Below are 25,569 nucleotides of genomic sequence, written 5' to 3'. Positions count from 1 at the left end.
GAGTTCCGATATTGCTGGTGTTACTGATGGCCGCTTTCGAATAATAATACTTACAACCACAATCATGTGGTAGTTTGTTCTGTTTTATTTTTGTTCATACATTTATGGTTTCGTGACAGAACACCTCAACTATTGAAGTGTTCTGTTGTAGAATCGACTTTATGTGAAGTTACAAAAACTGATTGCTCTTTTCCTTATTTTGGAGTAAACAGCATCATCCTAGTTCCAGAATAAAGTAATCCAGAAAAAGATCTAGATAAAACGTCATTTCAATAATTATTATCAATCTGTGTAACAATCGAGAGCACAGATCCAGATCTTGTCCATAGATCTGTACCCCGGAAGTGTTCCCACAAGACATCGAACAAGACTGGAAAAAGAGATCACCGTCTGTCGAAATCTTCAAAGATCAATATCTTTGAACCCTTCGAACAGATTGCACATTTCCCAACTGGTCTCACGATCTTCTTAAAGTTTGCTCCGATCGTAGCCCACAGCGTTAACTGCATAGATCATAGATGATTATCGTCACACAATACATTCACCGTCATTGTGTACGTTCTGTGCACGTTCGCCGCGACTCGATGGCCCGCCCGTCCGACAGCCAGACCAGAGATGCGTCTGTCTGGTGGGATCTTCCGCGGATGAAAGTGGGAAAAACGCATTTGGGGGAGGATTCAAGTAGCATCCATAAAACGTATTTGTATAAAAGACAAACTTTGGTTAATTCAGTTTAGTTTTAGGTGCCACCGGTGTTTCGGATTAATTTTTTCAGGTAAGGGCAACAGTGACATGAGTGCGATCGTGTTTTCGGTTCGGTTCATTGAGATGTATCATAATCAAATTTCTGTGGTTCGGTTAAAGTGACTGGAAGTTTGTCAGGGGTGCCAAAAGGCAAATTATAAGGAGTGCGTTCCATTAATTCTCAATGAGTTTTGAATCCGCGTAATCTCCGTGTCTTGGGTGATTGGCGAAGATTTCAAATCATGGTTTATTCATTATGAAATTTTTTACTATTTTCAGTGTTAAATTTTTTTCAAATAGAATTCTCGAAAATGAGGAATTTGATGATGGTAAATGAAAGATAACCACTATTTGTGGACAGAAATTATTTGACACCAATATAGTTTTAGAAATTTTGGATTCTTTGAAAGAAAAGGAGAAGGGGTCAATATTGAGTTGGTAAATGTTTTTTTTGTTCGTCATATTCTCTTGATGCGATATCTGAGTTAATGAAACTCATTCAATTAGATTAAGGACAAGAAAACATTTATCTATTAAATACCAACAATTGCACATAGCCTTAATGTCTCAATTGTTTTTGCGATGCCTGGTTGGAAGCAGCGGTCGTCATACAAAGTATAAAAGTATGAAATTACCAGTTTATTTCTTTCACTGATTCTAAGAGCAATGACACTTTCCAAGTAAATCTCACTGTCGAAAATTTGGGTTCATTGTTTTTTAAACATCTATTCATTAATGTGGATCGGAGAAAAAAAAGCTGATAGATCATCGGATGGTACCTACTAGATTTTTTTACAAAATTTCGTTGATTCGAGGAACCCAATATGGACCAACGATAAATGAGGATGTGATAGGAGTCCTCTGTAAATTCACGTACAAGGCGCACCCTGTATATTGGTTCAACCCAGCATACAAACTCATTCTTTGAATATTTATTGGACAATGGACAATTTCAAAAAAGTTTGCAAACCTTGTGAATACTTGACAAAACACTCACAGAGGAAATGTATTTTTTTAAATTTAATTTGTGCCTTTTGGTCACAGAAAACCACTATTGTGGTATGCAACTTCACACAGAGTTCATATAAATCTTCGATACAGCCACAGAACACTAAAGTAGTTGAGGTGTTCTGTGATGAAACCATAAATTCGGGATCAAAACCAGAAAAAACTACCAAAATAATCTCTCAACTCTTGAATTCGATGAGCGAGAACATTTTTATCATAGAAAATGAGGTTGCACAGATAGTATTGAAAATAAATGGGTTTCCAGTGAAATTTTCCAGGTATTCACAAGGTTGGTAAGAGTTCCTGAACCCGTCCATTGAATACATCTGCTGTATGGTTATCTATGGTGCACGTTGCCCAAGTGAAATGTTTCTCTGAGAGCGTCTTGGTGATTGTGTGAAATTTTTACAGCTTCTTCACTTTCGTCTTGGGGTCTGCTCGATCCTTTGTTGAATTATTTATGTGTGATCGTACCAGCTAACAATCGAATGTTTATATTTCTGATATGAGATAATTGAGTGGAGATTCTGAACCTTGTTTGAGAATTGGGATTCGAATCTGACAACGTCTTAATTATCTCGTTCAAGTGAACAATTTGACGGTTACGGTTTGTGAAATTGAGGAAGAAATATGGGGCGATCTTCTCGTTAAAATTCATCGTTGACCTAACGTTTGATTTATGCGCGGTAGGTGTAAATTAGATGGAAAGTATCGAAAAAAAAACGACGATAAAAGATTTTCTTTTTAGATACACCGCTTTCAAGATCTGAGCCATTCAAAATATTGCTTTGACATCGAAAGTAATACAAATTAAGAATAAATATCATCAAAGGAACAAAACTATCTGAGGAAACTTCAAAAAAATAATAATAATCTACATCTGTGATTGAGTGTCATTGAGAAAATGTCACACTGGCCATGACAATCTTCTTCAATTCTACTCTGTAATCTGTGATGACAATGGATAGAATTTCTGCGAACCAATCAGGGCGCCTCTGTATATGCAAAAATGACATGAATATGAGCGCAGTCATTGACATTAACCTGCAGGTAGCCTAATTGCCGATACCGAAGAACATTTTCAGAAGAAAAATTACAGATTCTTCTACAATCTTACTTGACAGTTTGTATCGAATCTGTAAACCACAAAATAGAGCAACAGAAGCATAGAATATTTACGTTTCTGAATTCCATAGACTATTTGACGACCTATTCATTCATCATTTTCAATAATCGGAACACATACGCATAATGTAAAACATCGTAATAGGTACTAATTAATTCACCGTCTAAAATTAGAAATCACCAGGTAGATTTTCCATATTCTTACACGCACCGGATTATTACAATCAATTCTGCTTATATTAGCTGCTACAGGAATACCTAAATCACTTCTCTTCAATAGCTAGCGAAAGCGTGCATCGGCACGAAAACAATAATTCCATATGAATATTCATTTTTGGGGTGTATGTTTACGTATGTATTGAAAATCGAGGCAGGTCTCTATACCGTAAGATTCTTTTTTAATTTTAATGAGGAAGTGCTAGTCGTTTTTTAATGAATTTGATTCGGGATTCACCCAAGTGAATAATTTTATGAATTAGGCGCTTAGGTTGAACCCATTTGGCGATTTTGGAATCACTTAAAATTGGAACAGTTATTCCATGATTTTCTTTCAGACATAGAGTCTCTATGTGGTATCTTTAGATCATCTATGTTGATATTATCTGACATAGAGGTGGGTAAGTTCTATGCACTTTCGTGAAATCTTACGAGTCCTCTGTGATGACAAGAAAGCTTTTTTTTTCTTCCGTGATATCTATAATTATATCACATTGCAATCTACTAAATGGCGAATGCGCGAGTTAAAGAACATATATTTGGTACATTCAGTTAGATTACAGGAAAAAATGCAATAATTTTTTTTTGTTTATTCCTCAAGAAGTATCTCAGAAACATTTTTCTCTGTGAAAACGCAATTGTTCTGTGGCGGTTCTCAAAATCCAATAACTAAAAGAACTGCAAGAAGATGTAGCAATATCTTCTTGAAGAACTGTCAGTTTCACTGACTTATTCTGAACGTCCTCCAGATAAGAAGATTCTATCCATAAATAAATTATTAGGGTCTTCGCATTATCTCCAACGATGTTAGACTTTCCATTTTCACGCCAACGACTTCAATCTTGTTCTTGCGGATCGAAAAGTGTTGTTTTATGGCCTCAGGAACATTTAAGGCGCCGCATTCCTTATGCAAGCATAATTTAATTGCATTTGAAAAACAACGGTTGCGACCAATATTCATGAGGATGTCTACTTTATCACTTTGAGCGACTGATGAGTGACCTGGGTTATGTCGAAATATCTATAAACAGTATGGATAATTACACATTATTCTTTGATTTATCGTAGTTGGTTTATTACATATTTACAATGTTTTATTATTATTTAATTTGATAGGTTTTAGATTTATTTCTATGTCCATAACCAACAATAAGTAATTTGTACTTCATTGTCGTATCACAGAAACATGAACAAGAACAGTTATAATTCCACAGAAAACTTCTTTATTTTCCATCGATAATCATTATACTCTATGACCTCTTGCTCTGCGTCATGGGCGATTTTTGACATTTTGTGGTCGAAATTTCCACTCAGGACTCTGGCATCGCTTTCAGCTCACGAGAAAAAGCACCGATTCAAGTTACTTCAACGTAAACGCGCTTTCCAATTAGAGATTGAGATGATACATCCTTCGTTTCGCCGTCTATTCGACATTGAATGATGTTCCCGAGTAATGCACCAATCGTTCATGATTCATGACGTAAGAATTATCGTCGGAATAAACGCTTTAATAAGAAAATTAAATAACGGTCCCCCGGGTATAATGACAGAGAAAGTCAAGAGTCATCGAGAGTACGCGATGTACGTTGTGTAAAATATCTATGACCGGGTGTCGTAATTTACATAACACGGACCTAGGTATCTGTGTTTGCCCATTCATTTTCAGTCGAATTATTGTTTTCATCACTTTGCCCATCTACGCGTATTGCAAAATAGGTCATCGTTGTTTATATTCGCGTATACGATTGTTCGAACGTTAGTTGGGAAAATCATCGCAATTTTTTTAATTAATGAAAATTATTTTTTTTGTACAGTGTAGTACGGTTTATCATCTCTCATAACCTGCAAGTTTCGAGTTCAAGGCTGACTATAGTGAAATTTTTTCTTTTGTAGAAGTGTAAGCTCGAATTAAAAAATTGCAGCTTTTTCTATTATTCATTCACATTCGTGTTCATTTACACTCTCAGACGCTGATTAGTTTCCGTCGTGGATACACATACGTTGGAAACGTGATTCGATAATAATTACGTCTTGTTCCGAGAGACAAATAATAAGGATTAACCTCCCATCTTCACAATATCCCCATTGTCTGCGTGATTCTCGACGAGCACATGAGTGAAAGTCTGGGACTATCATTCAATCGAAGCGTAGTTCTATCTTAATTTTCATTGAGAAATGGGAGTTGGCTGATGTCGCTCTTATATTTTGTGATAAATTGAATCCATTCATCCGATTTGGTGGTATATTATTGACTCTATGACCGATGTGTCCAATGCTAACTGTCAACCTCACACCATAGAAGTTTCAAGAATCATTATTGGGAAATCATTCACCTGATCACTTCTCGGTGCTCAACAATTTAACATCCCCTGATCGAAATCTTATCCTGGAGTTGCCTCAACTTTCTTCCGAACCTTGTAATTTAGCATAAATAGATGGTTTTGATGATTTCACAAACATAATCGCCCAGAGAGCATCTCAAACATGACCTTGTCTCATTATGCAAATATGATTCGCGTCTAACTGAGTATAATCTCTTGAAAGTGATCTCTGCTCACTTATACAACAGCGAATAGAGCATATCTCTCCTGCCATCTTCAAAATTCTCCAGAGGGAGCAATTTTCCCGATATTAGGCGGTGTTACACAGCGTCTAAATAGTGCATTTTACATTTTTTATGACCGTTGAATAACGCAACTCGAAAAGCCTCTTATCTTCACATCGAAATATTGAAGATCAGAAAAAAAAAGATACACGATACTCTGTGAAGGCGGAGTTCCACTTCCAAATGTCAAACTGAAATCGAAAACAACAACATTGCAAATATCCAATTTAAATTCATGACGGGTACTTTCTTGCATCAATTCGACAATGAAATGCATCGCAATGATGGAATAACGAGATGTATTGCAATCGATTTCTTTCTAATCTGGATAAAACCACAGATTCAGGAAAGGTTAGATGAAAGGAAAAGAAGAATGACAAGGCACATTCAAGGTGCATAGAATTTATATAATATGATGTTTTATTCTTCCTGATAGATCAAAATAATATTCAATAACCAAATGACTACAATAGAGTATAAAAATTCCACCAATTTCATCAACTGCGCCAAAAAATTTGAAGAAAGGCACATGGGAAATTATGTCCCAAGATTCAGTACAGCATTCCACAAACATGTCGAACCTATCTTCATGATAGGAGCAGAACCAAGAATATTCATTACGTGAATGGAATTATGTCACATTTGGTGTCGCAAGTTCCATTGAAATTTTGGTGTAATTTACGCGAAGGATGTATTGTTCGAATATGTGTGAAGCTTTTATGTTGATAACCTTATTTAAATGAGATAGCAATGGGATCCGAATTTCCTCATTGTGTGAAAATGTTTATCTCCTTGTATTTTCAATAAGAATTCTTCGGTTGTATATAATTAAGTCATATACGAGGAGAAACACCGAGGATGAACGAAATCATTCATAAAATTTATGAATGATGTTAGAACCAAACACTATCATTTCTGTGCACCTTGTGATGGATTATGAAAATAATTATATAGATTCTCTGAGGACTATAGAAATAGATTCTATTATGGAGTTCTCTACTCCTCATAGTCTCTGGTCAAAAATGAAATCATAGATTCAGAGTCACTTTTTCTCCTGGAATGTCTTCTTCATCTCATGATGAACTCAATGTGCTGAAGATGTTTCCTGAATTTTCTATGGACAATAAACTACCGTCGCTTCCGAAATTTGGGGCAATTTCACTGTTTTGTAATATAGGAAGTACGGATTTGGGAATATTTGAATTAACGGGACATGGCGTGTATCCGTGTCGTCAGGATCATCGATAGCAATCAATCGATCGGGGTCAAGTGCATTAATCATTGAGGTATCGATTTTCGCTCGATGGAATTATATGTTGCGTAACATGTTTAGGACCATTCCCATTAGGCAATGAAAATAACGGTATGAAATCGAAATCACATATACCCTCGAGCTCGAAAATCCACCATATTCTCAAGGAAATCTAGCATAGATAACCTACTCTATGGGTATAGATTGTCTCTCTGGTTATCTGTGGATGCCAATAAAAGAGAAAAATGAAGTTGCTCAAAAATTCGCACCCTCGATGGTTTGGATCATAGATAATCTCGTAAACAAATGTGTAATCAATATCTATGATTCATATTTCGCACAATTTATGAATTCATCTTGATTTTTCTGTTTCAGAATGAAAAAATACATAAATTTAATTATATTGGCACTCGTGGCAGTGGATGGAATATGGGCAGAAACAAACAATGCGGATGGTAAAAAAGAAAGAGGTAATCCATGTGAATGGGATTTGAATTTCGCGATTGGTGAGAACTGAGGAGAAATTAAAGGCATGATTCGGTTCGCACCTGTTCATACTTGCACACTAGGCAAATGCATGAAAATATCGTCATCTTACTATACCAATTCTTTTCTCAAATTTCATTTTATGTAGAAATGTACAAACACCGAAAATTATCGAGTTATAAAACATCGATGATCACTTGGACTCGATTGGAAAGCCTGGCTTCTATGTATATTTACGCATAACGCACCCTGTATATTGTATAAAATAACCACTAACTTATATTGATCTAAGAATTTTCATCGGTCCCTATTCAAAAGAAAAACGAGTTATGTTAGGCATCTCTACTTTCGAAGCCATAAAGGTGCTAAGATTTTGAATTCCATGAATATTTTTAGGCAAAAGAGACACAGGTCAGGCACACACTAACGCTGATGTGATGGTCCAAAACATTCTACAATGGCTACAGGGAGTATACACTCAAAATAGCAGAAAAGGTAAGTTCCACTACCGGTACTAATATCATTATCTACGTATTCTCAAATTGCACGGGTAATATATGAGAAGAGAAGAAACCTTAACATTTTTCATCGAGGTTTTGATAAACATCAAAATAATCTTTAAATTTCAAACTCGTTTGTGTTTTGAATCCAATTCTGAAATAAACTGTGAACCATAGATTAACCACGAAGCATAGATCTAATCGCTTTCATTGTATTCATCGTCTATGATATGACCGAAACAACTTTGATTCGAAACAATACGAAAATTTGCATATAAAATACGAAAATCTAAATTCAGATTCGTGGTATTCATCAGATCTGATGAGAAAATTCTGATCAGTTCATGAACTCTTGGAAAACAAACATTGTTTGAATCACAGAAGATAATTATCGTTAGAAGTTGGTCTAATTTTTGTTTTTTCTAGTACGTCAAGGTTCTTTTCGGGAATACCTCCCGCCAAGTAACACCCAAAAACCGAGACCATTCGAGCCAGCCCAACCAGGCCAATATCTACCTCCAAGACACCCACCATATCCCCCCTCGGGATCCATAACACCCCAACCCCCATTTCCCATCTACACCAACCCAGCTACCGGAGCCGTAACCGGAGAAGGCGGTTATTCTCCTTACGAACCATCTGAAAGCCCTTCCTCCGGAGCTCCCACGGAGACCACGAGATATCCCACCAGACCAAGGCCCACCGGTTATCCTACGAGACCCACGCAAGGTAAGTACATAAATGGTGCATTTATATGAGATTTTCCGATATAATTTCAAAATAATAAATATTGGTGTACGTGGTGCATGTCAAAGAGAGACAGTTATTTCATGGCCATAGATTATTTGTCTATGGTTTCAATAGAACTAACTACACCACAGAAAAACAAGATTCGTTTGTCTATATTTCAATAGAACTAACTACACTACAGAAAAACAAGATTCGTTTGTCTATGGTCATCACAGATTTATCATGACATATGTGTTTATTAAAACTCTATGGTCGTGCCAGAAATAACAAACAGATTCGAATATGTATATATTTCCCCTATAGGATACTCCACAAGACCCTCCACTGTTTACACGACTGCATACCCTACTCGTCCAACTGGTTATCCTACCAGACCCAGACCTACAGGCTACCCAACAAGACCAACTGGAGGTTATCCAACAACTGGCTATCCCACAAGACCCACCGGATATCCACCAGCAGGTAAACTAAGCACCTTTTGGATTTCAATAAATCATACGAGAAAGTAAATTAACCACATGATCGACTTCAACTCGAAATCTTAGGTTAAGTACTATAATTTTTTGAGTGCATGATAATAATCAAAATGTTTATTGAATCGAAAATCGTGGTTTCAGGAACCGTTACATACCCAACGCCTGAACAAACAGAACCAACATCCAAACCATCATACAGGCCTTCCACACAGGAGACACCCAGTTATCCCTCCGAACAACCAACCCAGCCAACTAGATACCCCACTCCGGGACCCACATACATTCCAACAACTGGAGGACCAACCTACAGACCAAGCACTCCAGCTCCTACCTACGGGCCAACTTACAGGCCCAGTTCCCCTGCTCCAACCTACGGACCCACTTATAGGCCCAGTTCTCCTGCTCCAACCTATAGGCCAACCTACAGTCCCACAGGTCCATCCTACAGGCCTACAGAAGGACCCACCTACAGGCCCACAGAAGGACCGTCCTACACAGAAGGGCCAACTTATAGACCCACCGGAACAACTTATAGGCCTACAGAAGGACCGTCCCACAGGCCTACAGAAGGACCAACCTACAGGCCAACAGAAGGACCATCCTACAGGCCTACAGAAGGACCAACCTACAGGCCTACAGAAGGGCCAACATATAGGCCTACCGATGGACCATCGTACAGACCAACTGAGGGGCCGTCTTACAGGCCTACAGAAGGGCCGACTTACAGGCCCTCCGAAGGACCATCTTACAGACCAACAGAAAGGCCCACGACCACTCCGAACCCAGACGATAACAGCGTTATACCCACCCGTCCTTCATCCAGACCAGGTGACACCACAGGGACCGGATCTGAATCAGGAGGAACGGTCGTTCCGATTTCAGACGAAGACCTCCGTCATCCCCCCCACATCCACGACATCCAAGTGCAATGCGCCAAAGATATGATGCAGATAACGATCGAGTTCAACAGGCAATTCGACGGTATCATCTACTCGAAGGGCTTCTACAGCAACCCCGAATGCAGGTACGTCACGGAAAACAGCGGACAGATCAAGTACACCTTCACGGTCAGCCTGAATTCCTGCGGAACGGAGTTCATCAACGCGTTCGACACACTCGGGCAGTCGTATCTGGAAAACGTCTTGGTGATTCAGAACGAACCAGGAGTACAGGAAGTATGGGATACCATTCGAGCTGTCAGATGTTTATGGGAAGGAAACCTAAGAGAAACATTATCCGTCAACTTCAACGTCGGTATGCTGGCACAGGAGATAGTGACATTCAGCGGGGACACTGCGATGGCTAGGCTAGATATCCAGTTAGGTAGAGGTCCGTTTGCCCCGGCAGCAAACGGTTTGGTGAAAATCGGAGAAATGATGACATTGGTAGTGTCTGTAACGGGTGACGCTGGATTCGATATCCAAGTTAAAGAGTGCAGAGCCAAAGACACCACGGGAGAAAACAGCATCCTCTTAACGGACGACAACGGATGCGTGTTGAAACCGAAACTGTTCGGTGCTTTCCAGAAAACGAGGGAAACTGGCAACACTGGAGCCAATATAATAGCGTATGCATTCTTCAACGCTTTCAAATTCCCAGACATCATGGACCTGATCTTGGAGTGCAATATAGAGTTATGCAAATCAGACTGTGAAGTGTGCCCCAATCCAAACCAACCCCTCGAACCAGGACGTAGAAGAAGACGAAGAGATTTATATAGCAATGAAACCTTAGGAGACCCCGTTACAATGGGAAAGAGATTAAGTATTATACTTCCAGAGGATCTTTCCACTGGTGAAGCCATCATAAACCTGAACGAAGCTCACAACGTTTGCGTATCGACTCAGAGCTTCATTGTATCCACTAGTATCCTAATAACTCTACTTACAGCAAGTTGTGTTATGAGTGCATACTTATGGCTGAAAAATCAACATCTATCTGTGAAAAATTAAATGGACTTTGTTCAATTTTGCCAGCTATTTATAATTTTTACTTAAATTATTTTATCATCTTCCCAAATGTAAAAATGAATTATCTGAAGTTCCATAAAAAGGATCGTCACTAATATTGTACCTTAAATTATGTAAATACTGAATATTTTTAATAAAAAATTGAAAATACTCGTCTATTCATTGATTCCTAGAAAAGTCCGCTTCAGAAAATTTCGAAGTGAGACTATTGTTAAATTTCTCAATTTATATTATCTTCATATATTCCACTTCGACTAACATACTTAAACGACACCAAAAGATATTTTATCACATATCGACAAACAATATATTAGGCAAAGGATCAACAATGTCTCACTCTAGGCAAAGCAATATAGCTCTTTCCATTCTCTAAGTCGTGGTATCCTATGGGGCCTGCTTCACAATCAGCACATGCCAAGAACTTAGTTGTCCCAACAGTATTGGAGAAGCCTACATTTTGAAAGGTGTACATATCAGGCACACACCAGAACGAAGAAATGAGTTCATTTTTGGGGTCTAAATCGCTGGTTTTGTTCTGCTTCATTAAGGGCAATTGGAACTAAAAATAATTCAGATGTTTGTGAACATTATAATGAAATGTTTCAAAGTAGATGAAAAAGATTCACACCTGTGTTTTAAGGAAAGATCCTGAAGCTGGTAATAAAATTACAGACTGACAGTAGGAACATTTTACTGTTCTCACGTTTTTGCCATCTGCTATTTCATCGTCATAATTTTCTGTTGAAACTGGCATTGTTTATTTTGTGAATATTTGTGTAAATAGAAAAAAAATTGCACTGTCATAGAAATTTAGACAGAACAGTAGATTTGTGATCTGAGCATAGACGTCACGAACACACAGAACCAGAGACAAACAGAACAGAATTCTATGTCTATGACAATAACCCTCTTTTATTTTACTATCTGTGAACTTTGTTTATGAATATTCAAAACGAAGATTTGATTCAAATGAAACTACGGATTAGGCTGATATAAAATAATAAATATTATATCAAGCTTGAAATGTTGATGTATTCAGTTGTATTGAATTAAAAGAAAATTGGCCATTTAACATGATATCGGAGAACATCGAGTTTGAAAAGTAAGATAATTATGATTTTTCTAAAATCAGAAAAGAAACAGCGGGCATTTGAAATACATATATCAAATTGATCAATTTTTCCTTGCTTTTCAGACGGAATTTTGAGCAAATCGACGAAGTTATCGAGCTAGCAAAACTAAAGCAAGATGAGCTTATGCCTGTTGTACAAACACTTTATTTCAATGATAGCAATCTACAATGTGAGAATCTAAAACTAATCCAACTTGATGATAATCTCTTGAAAGATATCGAAGAAGGTGAAACATTAGTATTTAAAGGAGAAAAACATGAAAATGTTGTCCTTTGCTCAAAAACTAAAACCTATGATATTTGTGAAACTGAAACCTCTAACAGTTTACTTTTGTTGAGTGGTATGAAATTTAGTGAAACATGTAAAAACTTCAATGAAAGGACAATCTCCAAAGCTACAGTACATGGAATATTTTATGATTATTTGGAAGCAGTTCCAGGAAAACCTTATTTGAGTAAATTAGAACAATTATTGAATGAATACAAATATAAAGGTCCAGAACATGAATATGAAGTAGATCAGAGTAAACTGTTAACTTTTGAAGAATTAGATAATATTGTACAGTGTTCAACCAAGGAATTACAAGAAACCCTGGATAAGATGGATATCATTGTGATAGACAATAAAATTAGAATGTTAGATTTCGAGTATCATTTTAGAGTTTTATCTTATATGTTAAAATTAATAGATGAAAACTCGTGGGGTTTAGATGAGATAAATTATGAAATTACCATTGATTCTTTAAAAGACATCATACCAGAAGATGTGGTCAGGAGCATTTTCGATAAGTATACAGAAGAATCTAAAGTAGAAGGTGGTGAGGTATTTTACTCATACAAGGAAAGAGATATATGTGTATTATTTGCTAAAGTACTATTGAGTCAAGCTGAAAAATTCAACCTAGAAGAGTTCTTTCAAGCTTGGAGAGAGTCTTTACCTGAAGGAATGTATGCCGATGAAGAAATGTTATATGGAATTGCTATTATCGATAGAAGAACGTCGCCAAACTGTGTTTGGGCATTTCCTGAAAATTCCCTACCTGAAAACATCAACGAGAGATTCAAAGTTTTGTTTGAAACTAAGGAAAAATGGACAGTCCCTGAAATTACTCCATATATAAAGTATGTGTAAGGATTTCACATATGACACCCAGAAGTAAGTTTTTTTTTGAATTGCAGGAAATTAACAACGGAAAAACTAGATGTCAATGCCTTATTGGCCAAGTATGCAAGGGCTTCAACTCATGATGGTATCAAATATTATGGTGCTAAACATTCAAAGTGATGAGAATGAAAGTTCTATTGGAGTGAATATTTCTTGTGTTCAAAGTAATGTCTGGAATTCTGTTAATAATACTATAGACTAATTTATTATGAGTCTATGGTCAATAATAAAAAAAAATTCAACCATTATCAAAACTCAAGTTTTACTTAAATACTAATAATAATAACAAACTTAAAAATATATTTTATGAAATATTGAGATTCACATGGGATCTGTTGCCTTAAAATGTTCTGTGTCAATTGTTGAATAGGCATGGCCCTCGTTGATTAAAAACTCTAAGGCCTCCCTGGAAAAATTCATATTCAATCAGCTGTTTTCAATGTAACAGAAATATAACTTACATAACCTCCACAGATTTATGCTGTGGAAACTGCCGGAGTAGCTCAGATTTAGAGGTACCAGACATCGAAGGGGATCTCTTGAGGATCTCGTGTATTTGTGCCTGCATTGGTGTCAAACCTGTATCTTGAGCAGTGTTCTCTAAAAAGTGCATGGAGTTTGCAAGATCTGCACCAGGGTTGTTTTTCTTGATGGCTGAGGTAGGGCCCTTGAAATAAAGCAGTGATTTACCATACCAGTCCAATACTTTCAATATAAACTTACTGTAGGATTACTGGCCAAATATTCAGTTTCTAATCTGGCATGAATTACTTGAAGTAAATGGCTAGTAACAATGTTTGCATCTGACACTGGAAACATTCTCAATACCATCATCATCTTCTCATTATCTTGAAATCTCAAGGATCCAAATATTTGAACATAGCAATTTTCTTTAAGAGTTGGTAACTTAGGTGCGTTATCCTAGGATAATTGCGAGTGAGTTCAAATTCATTTCTGTTCATGTATATTCCTACCTTGTCAGTTTCTAGCCACCAAATCGCCTTAATGTTTCCAGTGTGATCTTGTATATTATACATAGCTTTGGTTGACTGAATTTCATAATCAAGTACAATACCGACAATGGATAACTAAAACATACATTAGCAATAGTAATAAAGCATTGGAAAAGCTCCGCTGCTCTACTCACAATTTGAGTTTGCATTCCAAAGAGTGAAAACTCTTCCTCTGGGCAGTCTTTGATCTGTCTTACAACAACAGGAACTACATTTTGTAACCTTCTCGCTTTCTGCGAACATACAAAACTATGAAAAAATTAAAAACTAAATAACTTTTCAATACCTGTCCTTTTCCAGGTGTTGCATCGGCATCATTAGTATTGTTGAAGAAGCCCCCACCGGCACTTCTATCACCTAAAATTCAAATAATTATTTTTTTATAGCTAGATGCTGCTGAAATTGAGAAACTGACCGTAAGTTGAAGAGTCCCACATAATTTTTTTTCCTGATAGTTATGGGTCAAGCAATCTAAATTAATTTACTCGTCTTTAATTGCGCGGGAAAAAAACAAAACAAGGTTAGAGAAATAGTTCAAAAGTTCCATATCTTTGGAATCAAATGAACTACAGCAGATGTCCCCAAAAAACCATAAAATCGTAACAAGAAGCTTTTCTGTCTCCATTGAACTCTATGGGAACCCATAGAGTTCAATGTCTGTCTCTGACAGAAAAGCTTCTGTCTCTGTTTTCTGTGACATTTGTCAAATTTCGGCACACAGAACAAAAATCCATTTGTCGTTCCTTTTCTAAAACGGCTGTGCAGCAGAAGTTGGGTGCAGGAAATTTGCAATCTGCATTAATCTCTGTAATCTTAGAGTTTTTAGGCAAGAAAGTCTAGAATTTAAGTACTAAGATGCCACCAAAATTTGACCCTACGGAAGTTAAGTTCGGTGAGTAATAGAACAATATTTTTTACAATTTATTCGATATTGAAGGTTATGTTGATTTGATAAATCGAATTAAATATCGTTCCCTTTACAGTCTACTTGAGATGTGTTGGAGGAGAAGTAGGAGCTACCTCATCTTTGGCCCCTAAAATCGGTCCCCTAGGTTTGGTGAGTTGTGATACTAATGGCTTTATTCACTAACCTAACATGTTTGTTCATTACAGTCTCCTAAAAAAATTGGTGACGACATTGCCAAGAGCACTGCAGACTGGAAAGGTCTTAAAATTACAGTATGCTTGAAAATCCAAAACCGTCAAGCAACTATTTCAGTTGTACCATCTGCTGCTTCGCTCATCATCAAGGCATTGAAAGAACCACCAAGAGATAGAAAGAAGCAAAAGAATGGTGAGTGAGCCTTATCATTTTATTGAGACATCATAATTAAAAATTTTGTTCATCAATTGCTACACATAATGTCCATTATCAATTTTTTTCATGATGGCAGGTCCTGTTGTAACATACTTTGTTGTTTACAGTTAAACATTCAGGAAATCTTGCTTTGGATGATATCATCGATATTGCAAAACAAATGAGGCCCAGATCTATGGCAAGAAGTTTGTCAGGTACTGTTAAAGAAATCTTAGGTACTTGCCAATCAGTAGGATGTACTGTAGATGGGAGACCACCACATGACCTTATTGATGACATAAATGATGAGAAACTTGAAATACCAGAGGAATAAATAAAAAGTTTTTTAGGTCTATTTTTTGTTTTGTTTCCCTACTTATTTAATAAATATATTCCAGTATGAAACATATTGATATATTCTATTGAGAATCATTACAACATTAATTTAAAAGAGGTTTATTTTTAATACTATAAATTATAATAAAAAGTGTTAACTCATACTCCTATTAAGTGCACAGTATCTCAGAAAATATGTAACATCAATCAGTTGGATTCTGTATAACCATCAGAATGAACTCTTTGTCGGGTGCCACCATTATCTCATGTTTTTTAGATCTTATGCGAAGGAAAGTTAAATCATTAGATGGATCTAAATCTCTTACAACACTCCTAGCTTTGTCTGACAATGAACTTATTAGACCTGCATATTGTACAGTGGTAGTATTGTCAAGTGTTGTTTTTATTGGTATGCCTAAAACATTAAAGTATAAACTAAACCAGTTTATTGAAAACAAACTGATAGTCCTATTCGAGTCAATTGTTCCTATACGGTTATGAAAGTACATCGATTATGATAATTACCTTCAGAATTCACAACAATTATTCCTACAACACCTTTATGAGATTGAATTCGTTTTAAGGTATCTTCGACTTCATTTGCCTACAAAACACAATTGTATTACTAAGTAAATAACTTCTGGATTATTTTACCATGGTTGAAACTGTTTTATATTATTTATTTCTCGATTAATCTGGAGGATTGATTGATCGAAATTTATTTACTAGTCTAAATTTTGACATTTCGAAACCACAGACGAGGTTAATCATACCAAATACTACAATATAAAAAGAAGAAATAACCACAGAATTCATAAACATTTTGTTTACACTTTTTATGAAAACATGCAAGTGAAAATTTAACTGATTTTCTAACGTTTCACTAAAAAAATAAAAAATGTTTAGCCAAAATACTTTCGGTGGCTCCATTATTGGTCAAAACACGACTACCACTAACACAGCAAATCCTATGAAAGATTTCGAAGTAACTCAGCCACCAGATGATTCAATAAGCTCTCTTGCATTCTCACCATCAACTCTACAACAGAATTTTCTTATAGCTGGTAGTTGGGATAACAGCGTACGATGTTGGGAAATCGAACAAACAGGAAAAAGTGTACCAAAATCAATGCAGTCAGGCACAGCACCTGTACTTGATGTGTGTTGGATTGACGATGGTAGTAAAGTATGTAATGATTTCTAATTATCTGAGACTTCCCTTGAGTTCGGTGTTTATTTTCAGGTTTTTATTGCTTCCTGTGATAAAACTGTTAAGGTGTGGGACTTGGCTAGTAACCAAACTATGCAAGTGGCCCAACATGATGCTCCAGTAAAAACATGTCATTGGGTTAAAGCTCCAAATTACACATGTCTCATGACAGGATCATGGGACAAAACTTTGAAATTTTGGGATACAAGATCTCCAACTCCTATAATGAATATAGCATTGCCTGAACGTTGTTATTGTGCAGATGTTGATTACCCAATGGCTGTGGTGGGAACTGCCAACAGACATTTGATAATTTACCAATTAGAGGGAAAACCCTCTGAATATAAGAGAGTTGAGAGTCCTTTAAAATACCAACATAGGTGTTTGGCAATATTCAAGTAAGTAACTGATAATTTATGCCCATATCAAGTTTAATTAACTTGTTAATTATTGGATCTGAAACTGACTTTTTCTTGATGTTGAAAATTTTTAGAGACAAGAAGAAAGCTCCTACAGGATATGCACTTGGTTCTGTGGAGGGCAGAGTAGCCATTCAGTATGTTAGCCCCACAAATCCCAAAGACAACTTTACATTCAAATGCCATCGATCAAATGGAACGCCCAACGGTTATCAAGACATTTATGCTGTCAATGACATTGCATTCCATCCAGTCCATGGAACTTTGGTCACTGTAGGTTCCGATGGTACATTCAGCTATTGGGATAAAGATGCTAGGACAAAACTGAAGTCCTCAGAGGGTGCTATGCAACAACCGATAGTAAGATGCGTTTTCAATCACAACGGACAAATATTTGCATATGCTGTCAGTTATGATTGGAGCAGGGGACACGAATTTTACAATCCGTCTTTCAAGAGTCAAATCTTCCTGCGACCATGTTTCGATGAGTTGAAACCAAGGGGATCTACATAAATTTGAATCAAATGTAGATTTTTTCGTTTAATAAGGAGCCATTATGAAAGTTGTTGAATTATTTTATGTATCCCTATTTTTTTTTCATTTTGAAAGCTGTCGGCTCATAAGTTGAAAAGTACATTCCTCACACTTATTTTTCCCAAGAAAACCATTTGTTGCTGATAATAGTGAAGTATATCAGTAATAGAATCCATAGATAATAAGTCTATTATAGGATCTTAATTTGATGTCTAACTACCCAAATTTTTGTATAAAACTACTCGGCTTTCAGAAACAATTAAAGAATCAAATTTTTGAGTAGTATTCTTCGAATATAATTCAGAGCCAGGTTGATAGGCAGTAATAATTGAAGTTATTTTAATAATTTCTTTTATTCAATTTACAATTTGAAGCTTTTCACTACCAAGTACCACTGAATAAATATACATCAGTGATGTTCTCCATGATCGTCGTGACCACCACCAACGGTTAGATCATAAATTTTCGTTCCAACCACAGTGAGAACAAATGCTGTGAAGCCGATCTTAAAACCTCTTTTGAATGTTATTTTTATTCTATCACTATAGGAACCCCAGTTCTTTTCGTCATACCTCCACACTTCGTTTCTTAACCACGGATCCTTCAACCCTTTAGCAGCTAAAGCGTTCTGAGTTCTAAGTAATAATGGAGCATCCTCAACTTTGTATATTCTGTAATCTGGGATTGTGTAGGGAGGACCATGATGGTGTCCGTGATCGTGACCTCCCATTTTTCTACGAAAAAGTAGCACTCTTCAATCTCAGAAACGAAAATTATGATTGGAAAATCAGAATGGAAGAAATTGTGATTATGTAATTGTGTCAGAATTAACTTTGAAAAATGAACGCAGTTTCTTTAATCCGACCATACTTACGTATTGATATATCCTTGGATAATTTCGATTACTAATATTAATTTGAATTTTTATAAGATTTTCTTGTTGATTTTTGAACTAACCTCAAAAATGATAGACATAGATTGGTATGTCAAAAAATATGAGCTCCCAAATCGCTGCGCATGAGCAAGTATATGAATTTTTCAGATCGCGTCATCTCTGAAAATTTTCAAATACAGGAAATAGTTATTTTCCTATCAAGTGCGGAAAGTGATACTTGCCCGCACGAAACTGCCGTTGCCCGAACGATGCGAAGCAGAGTTCGGGTAAGCCATGGGGTAAGCAGTTGAGTGCGGGCAAGACACTTTCCGCAAGAGTTAGGAACAATATTTTTTCTACAAGCGCTTGAAATATATAAATGTATCCATTTTACGAAACAGATCATATCTCATTTGATTAATTCATATATAATGACAGACGTTATTCTGCATGTCGTTACTAAGGGTTTCTCATCGTTGACGTTCTGTCCATAGAAAGATGATAGAATTTAATTTACTCTATAATATTTGCGTGCGGGAAAAACCCCTGCTAATCCATTCCCGCACGCAAATGCGTGCGGGAAAGAAATAGCAGGTGTTTTTCCCGCACTCTGTGGGAAAGTGACTCTTTGCAACTTGGAATGCGTGCGGGAAAAAGGTTGAACGCTCACGCTTGTAGAAAAATGTTCTTTTCACTTTGAACTTATCAAATTTTGTAGTTAAGTTTTCTGATAAGTGAAAACCACTTATTACCACTTTGGTGAATATGAAAACATTGGCTTCTTTGGCATTGGATAGGGTGAAAAAATTATGATTACTGTATCAGTAGAGATTTCCAAAAACGTTTTTCAAATTTATTGAGTTCATAGAATAGAATCATACATAAATGCAACATACATTAAATAATAACTGTACATAAGTAATTTCGAAATATTCAGACAAGTTTACGATCGATGACAAGTTTGAGAACCCCGTCGATCCTCTCGAAATACTTCTTTGGATCGGTCAGTTCGTTGCCGAACATGGCGTCGACGTTTCCGGATTCTACGGAATCGGCGAAATCGAAAGCTTTTTTGACTTCACCCTTGAAACACATCCTCGAACAGATTGGAACGCCAGCTATGGACAGTGGGGCATATCGTTCGAACGATTTCTTACAAACGTCCCATGGGAAACATTTGCTTGGATCGCTCCCCAGCTCTTTTAATTTTTTGGAAAGGGTATCGTGGTAAAGTTTCAATATCTCGTCCAGATGTTCGAGCTCTTTCCTCGTACAGCAATAGAAGAGGAACTGATTAACATCGGCCATCGGATTTCCCAATATTCCAGCTTGCCAGTCGATGATCATTACCTTGTCGGGAATGTTTTGCTCTTCATTCTGAAACAAAAAAAAGATTTTGGAGAAAATTATTGAATCGTATTTCAATGCATTGTAGGAATTCGTCAGAAATAATTCGTCGTTAAACAAGCTACGGAATGCTGGAAGTGATGTTCTATGTTCAAACGTAGTGCTTTTTAGCGTGTTATGTTTGTGGTTCCGAGCACAGAACTCGATTTCATGGTTTTCGCATAGAATACTCAAAGGGTTTTCGACATGTATGGTTGCAGCTAAGCACTACCTTCAAGCACAGAATATGAACGATTACATTCAACAATAAGTTCCTATTTATTGATAATATCAACTTACAAAGTGAAACAGAAAGTTGTTGTTCCAAGAATCCCCATGCCTAGCGATCAATACGTCCTCGTCCTTGTTTTCCAGCATATCCCTGAACATCTGAACGTAATTTTCCTTCAATTTCTGAAGAACCTCCACTGGTTTAAGATCGTTATTCTTCTTGTAGATCTCAGATACGTAATCCATCTCATTCTCTATCGAGGCGCAAATGCTCTTCATCAAATATTCGTTTTCGAGGAGATGGCGGGGCTTTCCAAAACCCTTCAGCACATCGGGATCCTGATCTCTAACAGCCAGACCAAGCGCGTGCCATTTGGCATAAGCGGTAATGACCAGTTTCACGTGGTCTAAGGACATGGCGTCTCCTCCCAGAGGGTGGCATCGGAAATTCTTGGGTTTCAAATTTTCCATCACGATAACGTAATGGTTTGTTTCGTTCACTGTTCCGTAGCAGCGCGGAATGTTATCGAAAGGCGCGGATCCTCTTTTCTCGGCAAATTTCTTCAGGAATGGCACGTATGTGGAATACAGGTACACTTCCTTCTTGTACACTTCTCGGAAATTCATCGTATCCATGATAACCTCGTTGTCTTTGTTCTTCTTCACGATCAGGTTGTAACATTTTGTCTCTAAACCTTTCTCGGCTCTAACGTCAACGTATACTATTTCTGCGGAGTAACCACCTGTAGCGTCGGTAACGGGGAATTTCACGTCTATTTTATCTAATTTCTCCTGTTTGAGCGCGTCCTTTACCCAAGAAATAATTTTGGTCTTGATTTCTTTATCCATTTTGGCGTCCGGGAAACACACTATACTGGCGCACTATATCGGAAAACTAGGTCTGTTTGTGGCAGATTCTAGATTGTACTAAATTTTTATAGATCATCCTCAAGTATTTCAAATGACTTGAAATTTATGTCCGATGATTTTTAGCACTCATCAACAAATACAGAAACTCATGGAAATATCAGATAAGATATATATTCGACCAGGTACAAAATAATGATATGACCTTCGTCGTTAATAATACCTGTTTTTACGTAACGATTAGATGATTTGCCTCTTATAAATCGCGAAAGATGACTATACAATCTTGAATACAAGGGCGTACCTACATGGGGTATTGAATAAAGAAATATATTATCTTAATTCTGTTATTGTTTCATCAAAATTGGTTCTTTCAGTTGGTAGTTCAACAATAATTATTCAAATAAACGGATTATTTGAATTTTAGGACCTTTTTCGTGATTTGTAACATGTATATGTAGTCCTCAATGCAGATATAGGGGATGTTTTCAGAGGCGAGGCAATATTTTGGCCCATTCAGTAAGATTTTTAGTTACGAAATTCAAGTTGGTATTGAAAACAGCAAATATTAAACCATAGAATAATTCACTGATTTCTATGGACCAATTGCATTGAGAGTCTATGCTCTGACCGAAGAAATTTTGAATTTTGTACTGTTCTTGCTCATCGATAAACAAATATATTTGGAAGAGAAGTGAAGAAATAATTTTAACAGGAAATTGTTAAAATGTGTTAAAAATTTCGTTGCCCGGCCAACCAAGCACGGTTTATCGTGTCGTCTCACCCGAAATTTCAGAACAGGATGGGTTTTCTCACGAGCCAAGATTTACCATGCGAAAGAACGTGTATGTACTCAACTTTTTTTAACGTTTTCTCATTTCCGATCAATTTCAACCAATTTTGTACCGAATTCTTGTGGATTGGAAGATCAATAATAACACATGGAACATATATAAATATATAATACATCATAAATATATAATGGCGTAGGACCCTAACAAAAATTGAGCAATTCAACAATATGTACTTAAACATTTTCATACATGAATTTCGAACAGTTTCCAAAGTAATAAAATTTCACTAGACATAATATACATATACACATATAATCTAGTGTGGCTGGTAAGGAAGACATTAACACGGAAACAGGACAGATCTGTAAATAAATTTATGGAGTAAAATCATTAGAATTTATTCTATATAATATTAAAATCTATAAGACCGTTCTTTATTCCCCTACCACACTTTGTTAATCTCAATTTTCGCCCGTTTTTAATCTCAGGAAAATAATCTCAGTTGAATAGAATGGAACTGGGGTCTTCGTTATCCATCTGCTTGATGTGCCGAAGTACATCCTTCTTCGTTATCACGCCCAGTAAACGACCATTATGAGTGACTAGAGTTTGTCTCAGTCCCAATTTTCTGAACATGTCTACCACTGTCTCCATCGGTGTCTGGTCGGTTATGGTTATCGGTGCCATATCCAAGATTTTCTTGAGTTTCAGTGGTGGTGGTCCCAGTGTTTGTGGAGGGTTACCGCTGGTAAACAGTACCATGGATTGACCGCACACTCCTTCGATCATTCTCTTAGCATTCGATATGGACAAATGCAGATCCCTTCTCAGGACCAGTCCAACCAAATATTGACTTTCTCTAGAGACGACCACTGGGTATCCATTATGTTCTGTTTCTTTTAGCAACGTTTCAATGTCATCAACTGTCATTGAATCTTGGGTTATGACACTGAGCATGTCGTTGCGTTTGGGTTGCATCACATCCGCTGCCAGAGAAGTGTGTTGGAATTCATCTTTGGAGTCCAAGAAGGGGTACCCATTCAGAGCTATGTGAGCATCGTAGATACCCTGTTTCCCTAGGGCGTCCCCAACCCATTTACTGGCCATAGCGGCTGCCATAAGGGGAACTATGTACCTCACGCCACCGGTAAGCTCAAACATGATCACAACCAGGGACACTGTCATTCTGGTAACTCCTCCAAGAACTGCGGCTGCGCCTACCATAGCATACAATCCGGGTGTTATACAGTCATCACCAGTGGAACACTCTCCGGTGAACATCCAACTTTTAGGGTAGTAATAAGCCATTTGCTCAATCGCTATACCCCAAATTCGACCAACGATAGCACCTAGACATAAACTTGGAATGAAAAGTCCACAAGGTACTTTGATACCGAACGTGAATATTGTCGTTCCAAGTTTCAGCAACAATGCCATGATCAAGAGGTATATAGCGCGATGAACGCCTGGTCCTGCTTCGGCAATCTCAATGGCCATGTTAACATCTGTAAAATTCCTGTTGTAATCACATAAAGCATCGGTATTTGAAATGCCACACTGACTAAACAACAGGTAAATCAATTGCGAGGTGCTCATTCGTGTGTACTTGTTCGGATATGAAATAATAGCAGTGATAACGGTAACCACCAACACTTCAGTCACAGGATATTGGCCCAATTTAGATAATTTTCTGTACCTACACCAGTAAATGTTTGCCTTGATGAACAATGTTCCAATGATGCCTCCAACTATTCCTAATCCGATGAAAGAGATCAGCTCCGAAAATATCCATGGCTTATTATATTCAACATAAAATAACACTGAATGTTCATTTCCAAACGGGTTGATCGATCTCAATATAAATGCTGCTATGAGCGCGCAGAAGAACGATCGCCATAATGTTTTCAAGGGAAAATAGTAGCTTACTTCTTCCAAACTGAATAAAACTCCGCCAATAGGGGCACCAAATGCAACAGACACTCCTGCCGCAGCTGATGCCGATAAAATTTCTCTCTTCTTTGCTTCATTCCGACCATACTTGGGGAATAAATATGATAGAATGTTTCCGATACAACATGCTATGTGTACCATTGGACCTTCTTTGCCAAGACTGAGGCCAGAGGAAACAGACAAAATTAGTCCTACACTCTTGATGATAAGTGTCCATTTTCCTAAATACCCTCTAATGATGAAACCGCTGAGTATTGTTTTAATCTCTGGGATACCAGATCCACATGCATATGGTGCGAACATACGTACTAACGATGCTGATAATGCAGCAAAAAGAAGTGCTTGCATAATATAAAATAAATAAGATATCATATAAGAACCTGCTCCTTCATTTGTGGCTCCTAATACTTCTGCCCATGTATACCAGTGAGAACAGTTACCGCTATCAAAAGCTGTTTCATTTGAAGACCAACAGCACTGTTCCTGATTGAGCCAGAATGCTTGTAAGCAAATACCAAATTTTAGATCCGTCATCCAACTTGCTCCAATATCTATTACACCTGCTACAACACCTGTACAGAGCCCTACCAAGAGTACACACAGCCATCCCGACCAAGCATCATGAAATCCTTGTATTAGATTCCAAATAGAGTCCTGCTTTTTCTTGACCAAATATCTGTGCCTCATACGATCATGAGCAATGTCCCTTTGCCAGTCAATTGTGTGAAAGTCATCATACTGACCAATCCCTGGAATGTCGGATGTATCTTGTATACCACCATATGAAATAGAATATTGCATTGCTTCTTCATCATCCACTGAACGAACGGGAGTGTCGCCTCCTCCTGTAGCTGAGATATCACTCATATCGTCATTTAAATTATTCACAGGGTTTGTTTTTGGGTTTATGTACTTATTATTAAGGGATTGATATGTGGGAGATGTCTGCCCTGGTGGTGATCCTGATCTTTTAAGTGGAAATTTCTCCATAATCCCTCAATTCAAATCCCATTTTGGATTGAGCTATATGCAGCAAGTTCCTCTATTGTTTGTACCAAATTTTAAAATTTTTTTAATCATGGAATAAAACAAAAGTGAAAAGTGAGAGTTAAATTATAAACGTCAAACGTCACACACATCACAATGTGCTGTCAAACAAATTTGTTTCATAGAACCCGCAAACTTTTTCTTTAATTATCATTTGATATAAGAATTAATTCAATAATTCA

General features: G+C 37.0%; 10 protein-coding genes across 10 annotated transcripts; 4 read left to right on the top strand and 6 right to left on the bottom strand.

Moving 5' to 3' along the window:
- Nucleotides 1–638: 638 nt before the first annotated feature.
- On the top strand, nt 639–11,282 carry LOC123307559 (translation initiation factor IF-2-like). Its single transcript, XM_044889923.1, has 7 exons — nt 639–775; nt 7,326–7,420; nt 7,833–7,931; nt 8,363–8,665; nt 8,990–9,148; nt 9,304–9,745; nt 9,866–11,282. The coding sequence occupies exons 2-7, from the start codon at nt 7,327–7,329 to the stop codon at nt 11,112–11,114; spliced, it is 2,346 nt and encodes a 781-aa protein (XP_044745858.1). The 5' UTR covers nt 639–775; nt 7,326; the 3' UTR covers nt 11,115–11,282.
- Nucleotides 11,283–11,343: 61 nt separating this feature from the next.
- On the bottom strand, nt 11,344–11,957 carry LOC123307562 (guanine nucleotide exchange factor MSS4 homolog). Its single transcript, XM_044889927.1, has 2 exons — nt 11,761–11,957; nt 11,344–11,691 (listed from the first exon to the last, which is right to left on the bottom strand). The coding sequence occupies exons 1-2, from the start codon at nt 11,884–11,886 to the stop codon at nt 11,455–11,457; spliced, it is 363 nt and encodes a 120-aa protein (XP_044745862.1). The 5' UTR covers nt 11,887–11,957; the 3' UTR covers nt 11,344–11,454.
- Nucleotides 11,958–12,055: 98 nt separating this feature from the next.
- On the top strand, nt 12,056–13,593 carry LOC123307560 (sister chromatid cohesion protein DCC1). The gene is made up of 3 exons (XM_044889924.1): nt 12,056–12,234; nt 12,328–13,386; nt 13,444–13,593. The coding sequence occupies exons 1-3, from the start codon at nt 12,206–12,208 to the stop codon at nt 13,547–13,549; spliced, it is 1,194 nt and encodes a 397-aa protein (XP_044745859.1). The 5' UTR covers nt 12,056–12,205; the 3' UTR covers nt 13,550–13,593.
- An 81-nt stretch (nt 13,594–13,674) lies between these two features.
- Nucleotides 13,675–14,999, bottom strand: LOC123307561 (replication protein A 32 kDa subunit). Its single transcript, XM_044889925.1, has 7 exons — nt 14,858–14,999; nt 14,729–14,799; nt 14,577–14,675; nt 14,404–14,517; nt 14,153–14,350; nt 13,891–14,096; nt 13,675–13,835 (listed from the first exon to the last, which is right to left on the bottom strand). The coding sequence occupies exons 1-7, from the start codon at nt 14,877–14,879 to the stop codon at nt 13,751–13,753; spliced, it is 795 nt and encodes a 264-aa protein (XP_044745860.1). The 5' UTR covers nt 14,880–14,999; the 3' UTR covers nt 13,675–13,750.
- Nucleotides 15,000–15,171: 172 nt separating this feature from the next.
- Nucleotides 15,172–16,092, top strand: LOC123307383 (60S ribosomal protein L12). The gene is made up of 4 exons (XM_044889664.1): nt 15,172–15,334; nt 15,426–15,499; nt 15,556–15,736; nt 15,868–16,092. The coding sequence occupies exons 1-4, from the start codon at nt 15,298–15,300 to the stop codon at nt 16,071–16,073; spliced, it is 498 nt and encodes a 165-aa protein (XP_044745599.1). The 5' UTR covers nt 15,172–15,297; the 3' UTR covers nt 16,074–16,092.
- An 87-nt stretch (nt 16,093–16,179) lies between these two features.
- On the bottom strand, nt 16,180–16,844 carry LOC123307384 (dynein light chain roadblock-type 2). The gene is made up of 3 exons (XM_044889665.1): nt 16,730–16,844; nt 16,601–16,679; nt 16,180–16,490 (listed from the first exon to the last, which is right to left on the bottom strand). The coding sequence occupies exons 1-3, from the start codon at nt 16,730–16,732 to the stop codon at nt 16,279–16,281; spliced, it is 294 nt and encodes a 97-aa protein (XP_044745600.1). The 5' UTR covers nt 16,733–16,844; the 3' UTR covers nt 16,180–16,278.
- A 42-nt stretch (nt 16,845–16,886) lies between these two features.
- Nucleotides 16,887–18,269, top strand: LOC123307382 (protein Rae1). Its single transcript, XM_044889663.1, has 3 exons — nt 16,887–17,261; nt 17,319–17,683; nt 17,779–18,269. Exons 1-3 carry the CDS (start codon nt 16,974–16,976, stop codon nt 18,215–18,217), a joined length of 1,092 nt encoding a protein of 363 aa, XP_044745598.1. The 5' UTR covers nt 16,887–16,973; the 3' UTR covers nt 18,218–18,269.
- Nucleotides 18,270–18,574: 305 nt separating this feature from the next.
- On the bottom strand, nt 18,575–19,274 carry LOC123307381 (NADH dehydrogenase [ubiquinone] 1 beta subcomplex subunit 3). The gene is made up of 2 exons (XM_044889662.1): nt 19,113–19,274; nt 18,575–18,972 (listed from the first exon to the last, which is right to left on the bottom strand). Exon 2 carries the CDS (start codon nt 18,966–18,968, stop codon nt 18,648–18,650), a length of 321 nt encoding a protein of 106 aa, XP_044745597.1. The 5' UTR covers nt 18,969–18,972; nt 19,113–19,274; the 3' UTR covers nt 18,575–18,647.
- Nucleotides 19,275–19,943: 669 nt separating this feature from the next.
- Nucleotides 19,944–21,761, bottom strand: LOC123308095. The gene is made up of 2 exons (XM_044890637.1): nt 20,799–21,761; nt 19,944–20,489 (listed from the first exon to the last, which is right to left on the bottom strand). The coding sequence occupies exons 1-2, from the start codon at nt 21,576–21,578 to the stop codon at nt 20,046–20,048; spliced, it is 1,224 nt and encodes a 407-aa protein (XP_044746572.1). The 5' UTR covers nt 21,579–21,761; the 3' UTR covers nt 19,944–20,045.
- Nucleotides 21,762–22,542: 781 nt separating this feature from the next.
- On the bottom strand, nt 22,543–25,479 carry LOC123307347 (H(+)/Cl(-) exchange transporter 5-like). The gene has a single exon (XM_044889614.1). It carries the CDS (start codon nt 25,328–25,330, stop codon nt 22,889–22,891), a length of 2,442 nt encoding a protein of 813 aa, XP_044745549.1. The 5' UTR covers nt 25,331–25,479; the 3' UTR covers nt 22,543–22,888.
- Between the last annotated feature and the right edge of the window lie 90 nt (nt 25,480–25,569).

This window comes from Coccinella septempunctata, chromosome 2, assembly GCF_907165205.1.
Source record: "Coccinella septempunctata chromosome 2, icCocSept1.1, whole genome shotgun sequence".
Taxonomy (NCBI): Eukaryota; Metazoa; Arthropoda; class Insecta; order Coleoptera; family Coccinellidae; genus Coccinella; species Coccinella septempunctata.
This window is presented reverse-complemented; position numbering and strand designations above follow the sequence as displayed.

What these genes read in the sequence shown, in the direction of transcription:
- LOC123307559 (XM_044889923.1), top strand. Translation starts at nt 7,327, where the DNA reads ATGAAAAAATACATAAATTTAATTATATTGGCACTCGTGGCAGTGGAT. An exon ending in TCCTACGAGACCCACGCAAG is followed by an intron (nt 8,666 to 8,989) that starts GTAAGTACATAA and finishes TTTCCCCTATAG; the next exon opens with GATACTCCACAAGACCCTCC. An exon ending in ACAGAAGGACCAACCTACAG is followed by an intron (nt 9,746 to 9,865) that starts GCCAACAGAAGG and finishes GCCGTCTTACAG; the next exon opens with GCCTACAGAAGGGCCGACTT.
- LOC123307562 (XM_044889927.1), bottom strand. Translation starts at nt 11,886, where the DNA reads ATGCCAGTTTCAACAGAAAATTATGACGATGAAATAGCAGATGGCAAA. An exon ending in GATCTTTCCTTAAAACACAG is followed by an intron (nt 11,692 to 11,760) that starts GTGTGAATCTTT and finishes AATTATTTTTAG; the next exon opens with TTCCAATTGCCCTTAATGAA.
- LOC123307560 (XM_044889924.1), top strand. Translation starts at nt 12,206, where the DNA reads ATGATATCGGAGAACATCGAGTTTGAAAA. An exon ending in GAGAACATCGAGTTTGAAAA is followed by an intron (nt 12,235 to 12,327) that starts GTAAGATAATTA and finishes CTTGCTTTTCAG; the next exon opens with ACGGAATTTTGAGCAAATCG. An exon ending in GAAATTACTCCATATATAAA is followed by an intron (nt 13,387 to 13,443) that starts GTATGTGTAAGG and finishes TTTGAATTGCAG; the next exon opens with GAAATTAACAACGGAAAAAC.
- LOC123307561 (XM_044889925.1), bottom strand. Translation starts at nt 14,879, where the DNA reads ATGTGGGACTCTTCAACTTACG. An exon ending in GTGGGACTCTTCAACTTACG is followed by an intron (nt 14,800 to 14,857) that starts GTCAGTTTCTCA and finishes TTTGAATTTTAG; the next exon opens with GTGATAGAAGTGCCGGTGGG. An exon ending in CATAAATCTGTGGAGGTTAT is followed by an intron (nt 13,836 to 13,890) that starts GTAAGTTATATT and finishes GAATTTTTCCAG; the next exon opens with GGAGGCCTTAGAGTTTTTAA.
- LOC123307383 (XM_044889664.1), top strand. Translation starts at nt 15,298, where the DNA reads ATGCCACCAAAATTTGACCCTACGGAAGTTAAGTTCG. An exon ending in CCCTACGGAAGTTAAGTTCG is followed by an intron (nt 15,335 to 15,425) that starts GTGAGTAATAGA and finishes TTCCCTTTACAG; the next exon opens with TCTACTTGAGATGTGTTGGA. An exon ending in AAATCGGTCCCCTAGGTTTG is followed by an intron (nt 15,500 to 15,555) that starts GTGAGTTGTGAT and finishes TGTTCATTACAG; the next exon opens with TCTCCTAAAAAAATTGGTGA.
- LOC123307384 (XM_044889665.1), bottom strand. An exon ending in AATTGTTGTGAATTCTGAAG is followed by an intron (nt 16,491 to 16,600) that starts GTAATTATCATA and finishes TTAATGTTTTAG; the next exon opens with GCATACCAATAAAAACAACA.
- LOC123307382 (XM_044889663.1), top strand. Translation starts at nt 16,974, where the DNA reads ATGTTTAGCCAAAATACTTTCGGTGGCTCCATTATTGGTCAAAACACG. An exon ending in GGATTGACGATGGTAGTAAA is followed by an intron (nt 17,262 to 17,318) that starts GTATGTAATGAT and finishes GTTTATTTTCAG; the next exon opens with GTTTTTATTGCTTCCTGTGA. An exon ending in AGGTGTTTGGCAATATTCAA is followed by an intron (nt 17,684 to 17,778) that starts GTAAGTAACTGA and finishes GAAAATTTTTAG; the next exon opens with AGACAAGAAGAAAGCTCCTA.
- LOC123307381 (XM_044889662.1), bottom strand. Translation starts at nt 18,968, where the DNA reads ATGGGAGGTCACGATCACGGACACCATCATGGTCCTCCCTACACAATC.
- LOC123308095 (XM_044890637.1), bottom strand. Translation starts at nt 21,578, where the DNA reads ATGGATAAAGAAATCAAGACCAAAATTATTTCTTGGGTAAAGGACGCG. An exon ending in ACAACTTTCTGTTTCACTTT is followed by an intron (nt 20,490 to 20,798) that starts GTAAGTTGATAT and finishes TTTTTGTTTCAG; the next exon opens with AATGAAGAGCAAAACATTCC.
- LOC123307347 (XM_044889614.1), bottom strand. Translation starts at nt 25,330, where the DNA reads ATGGAGAAATTTCCACTTAAAAGATCAGGATCACCACCAGGGCAGACA.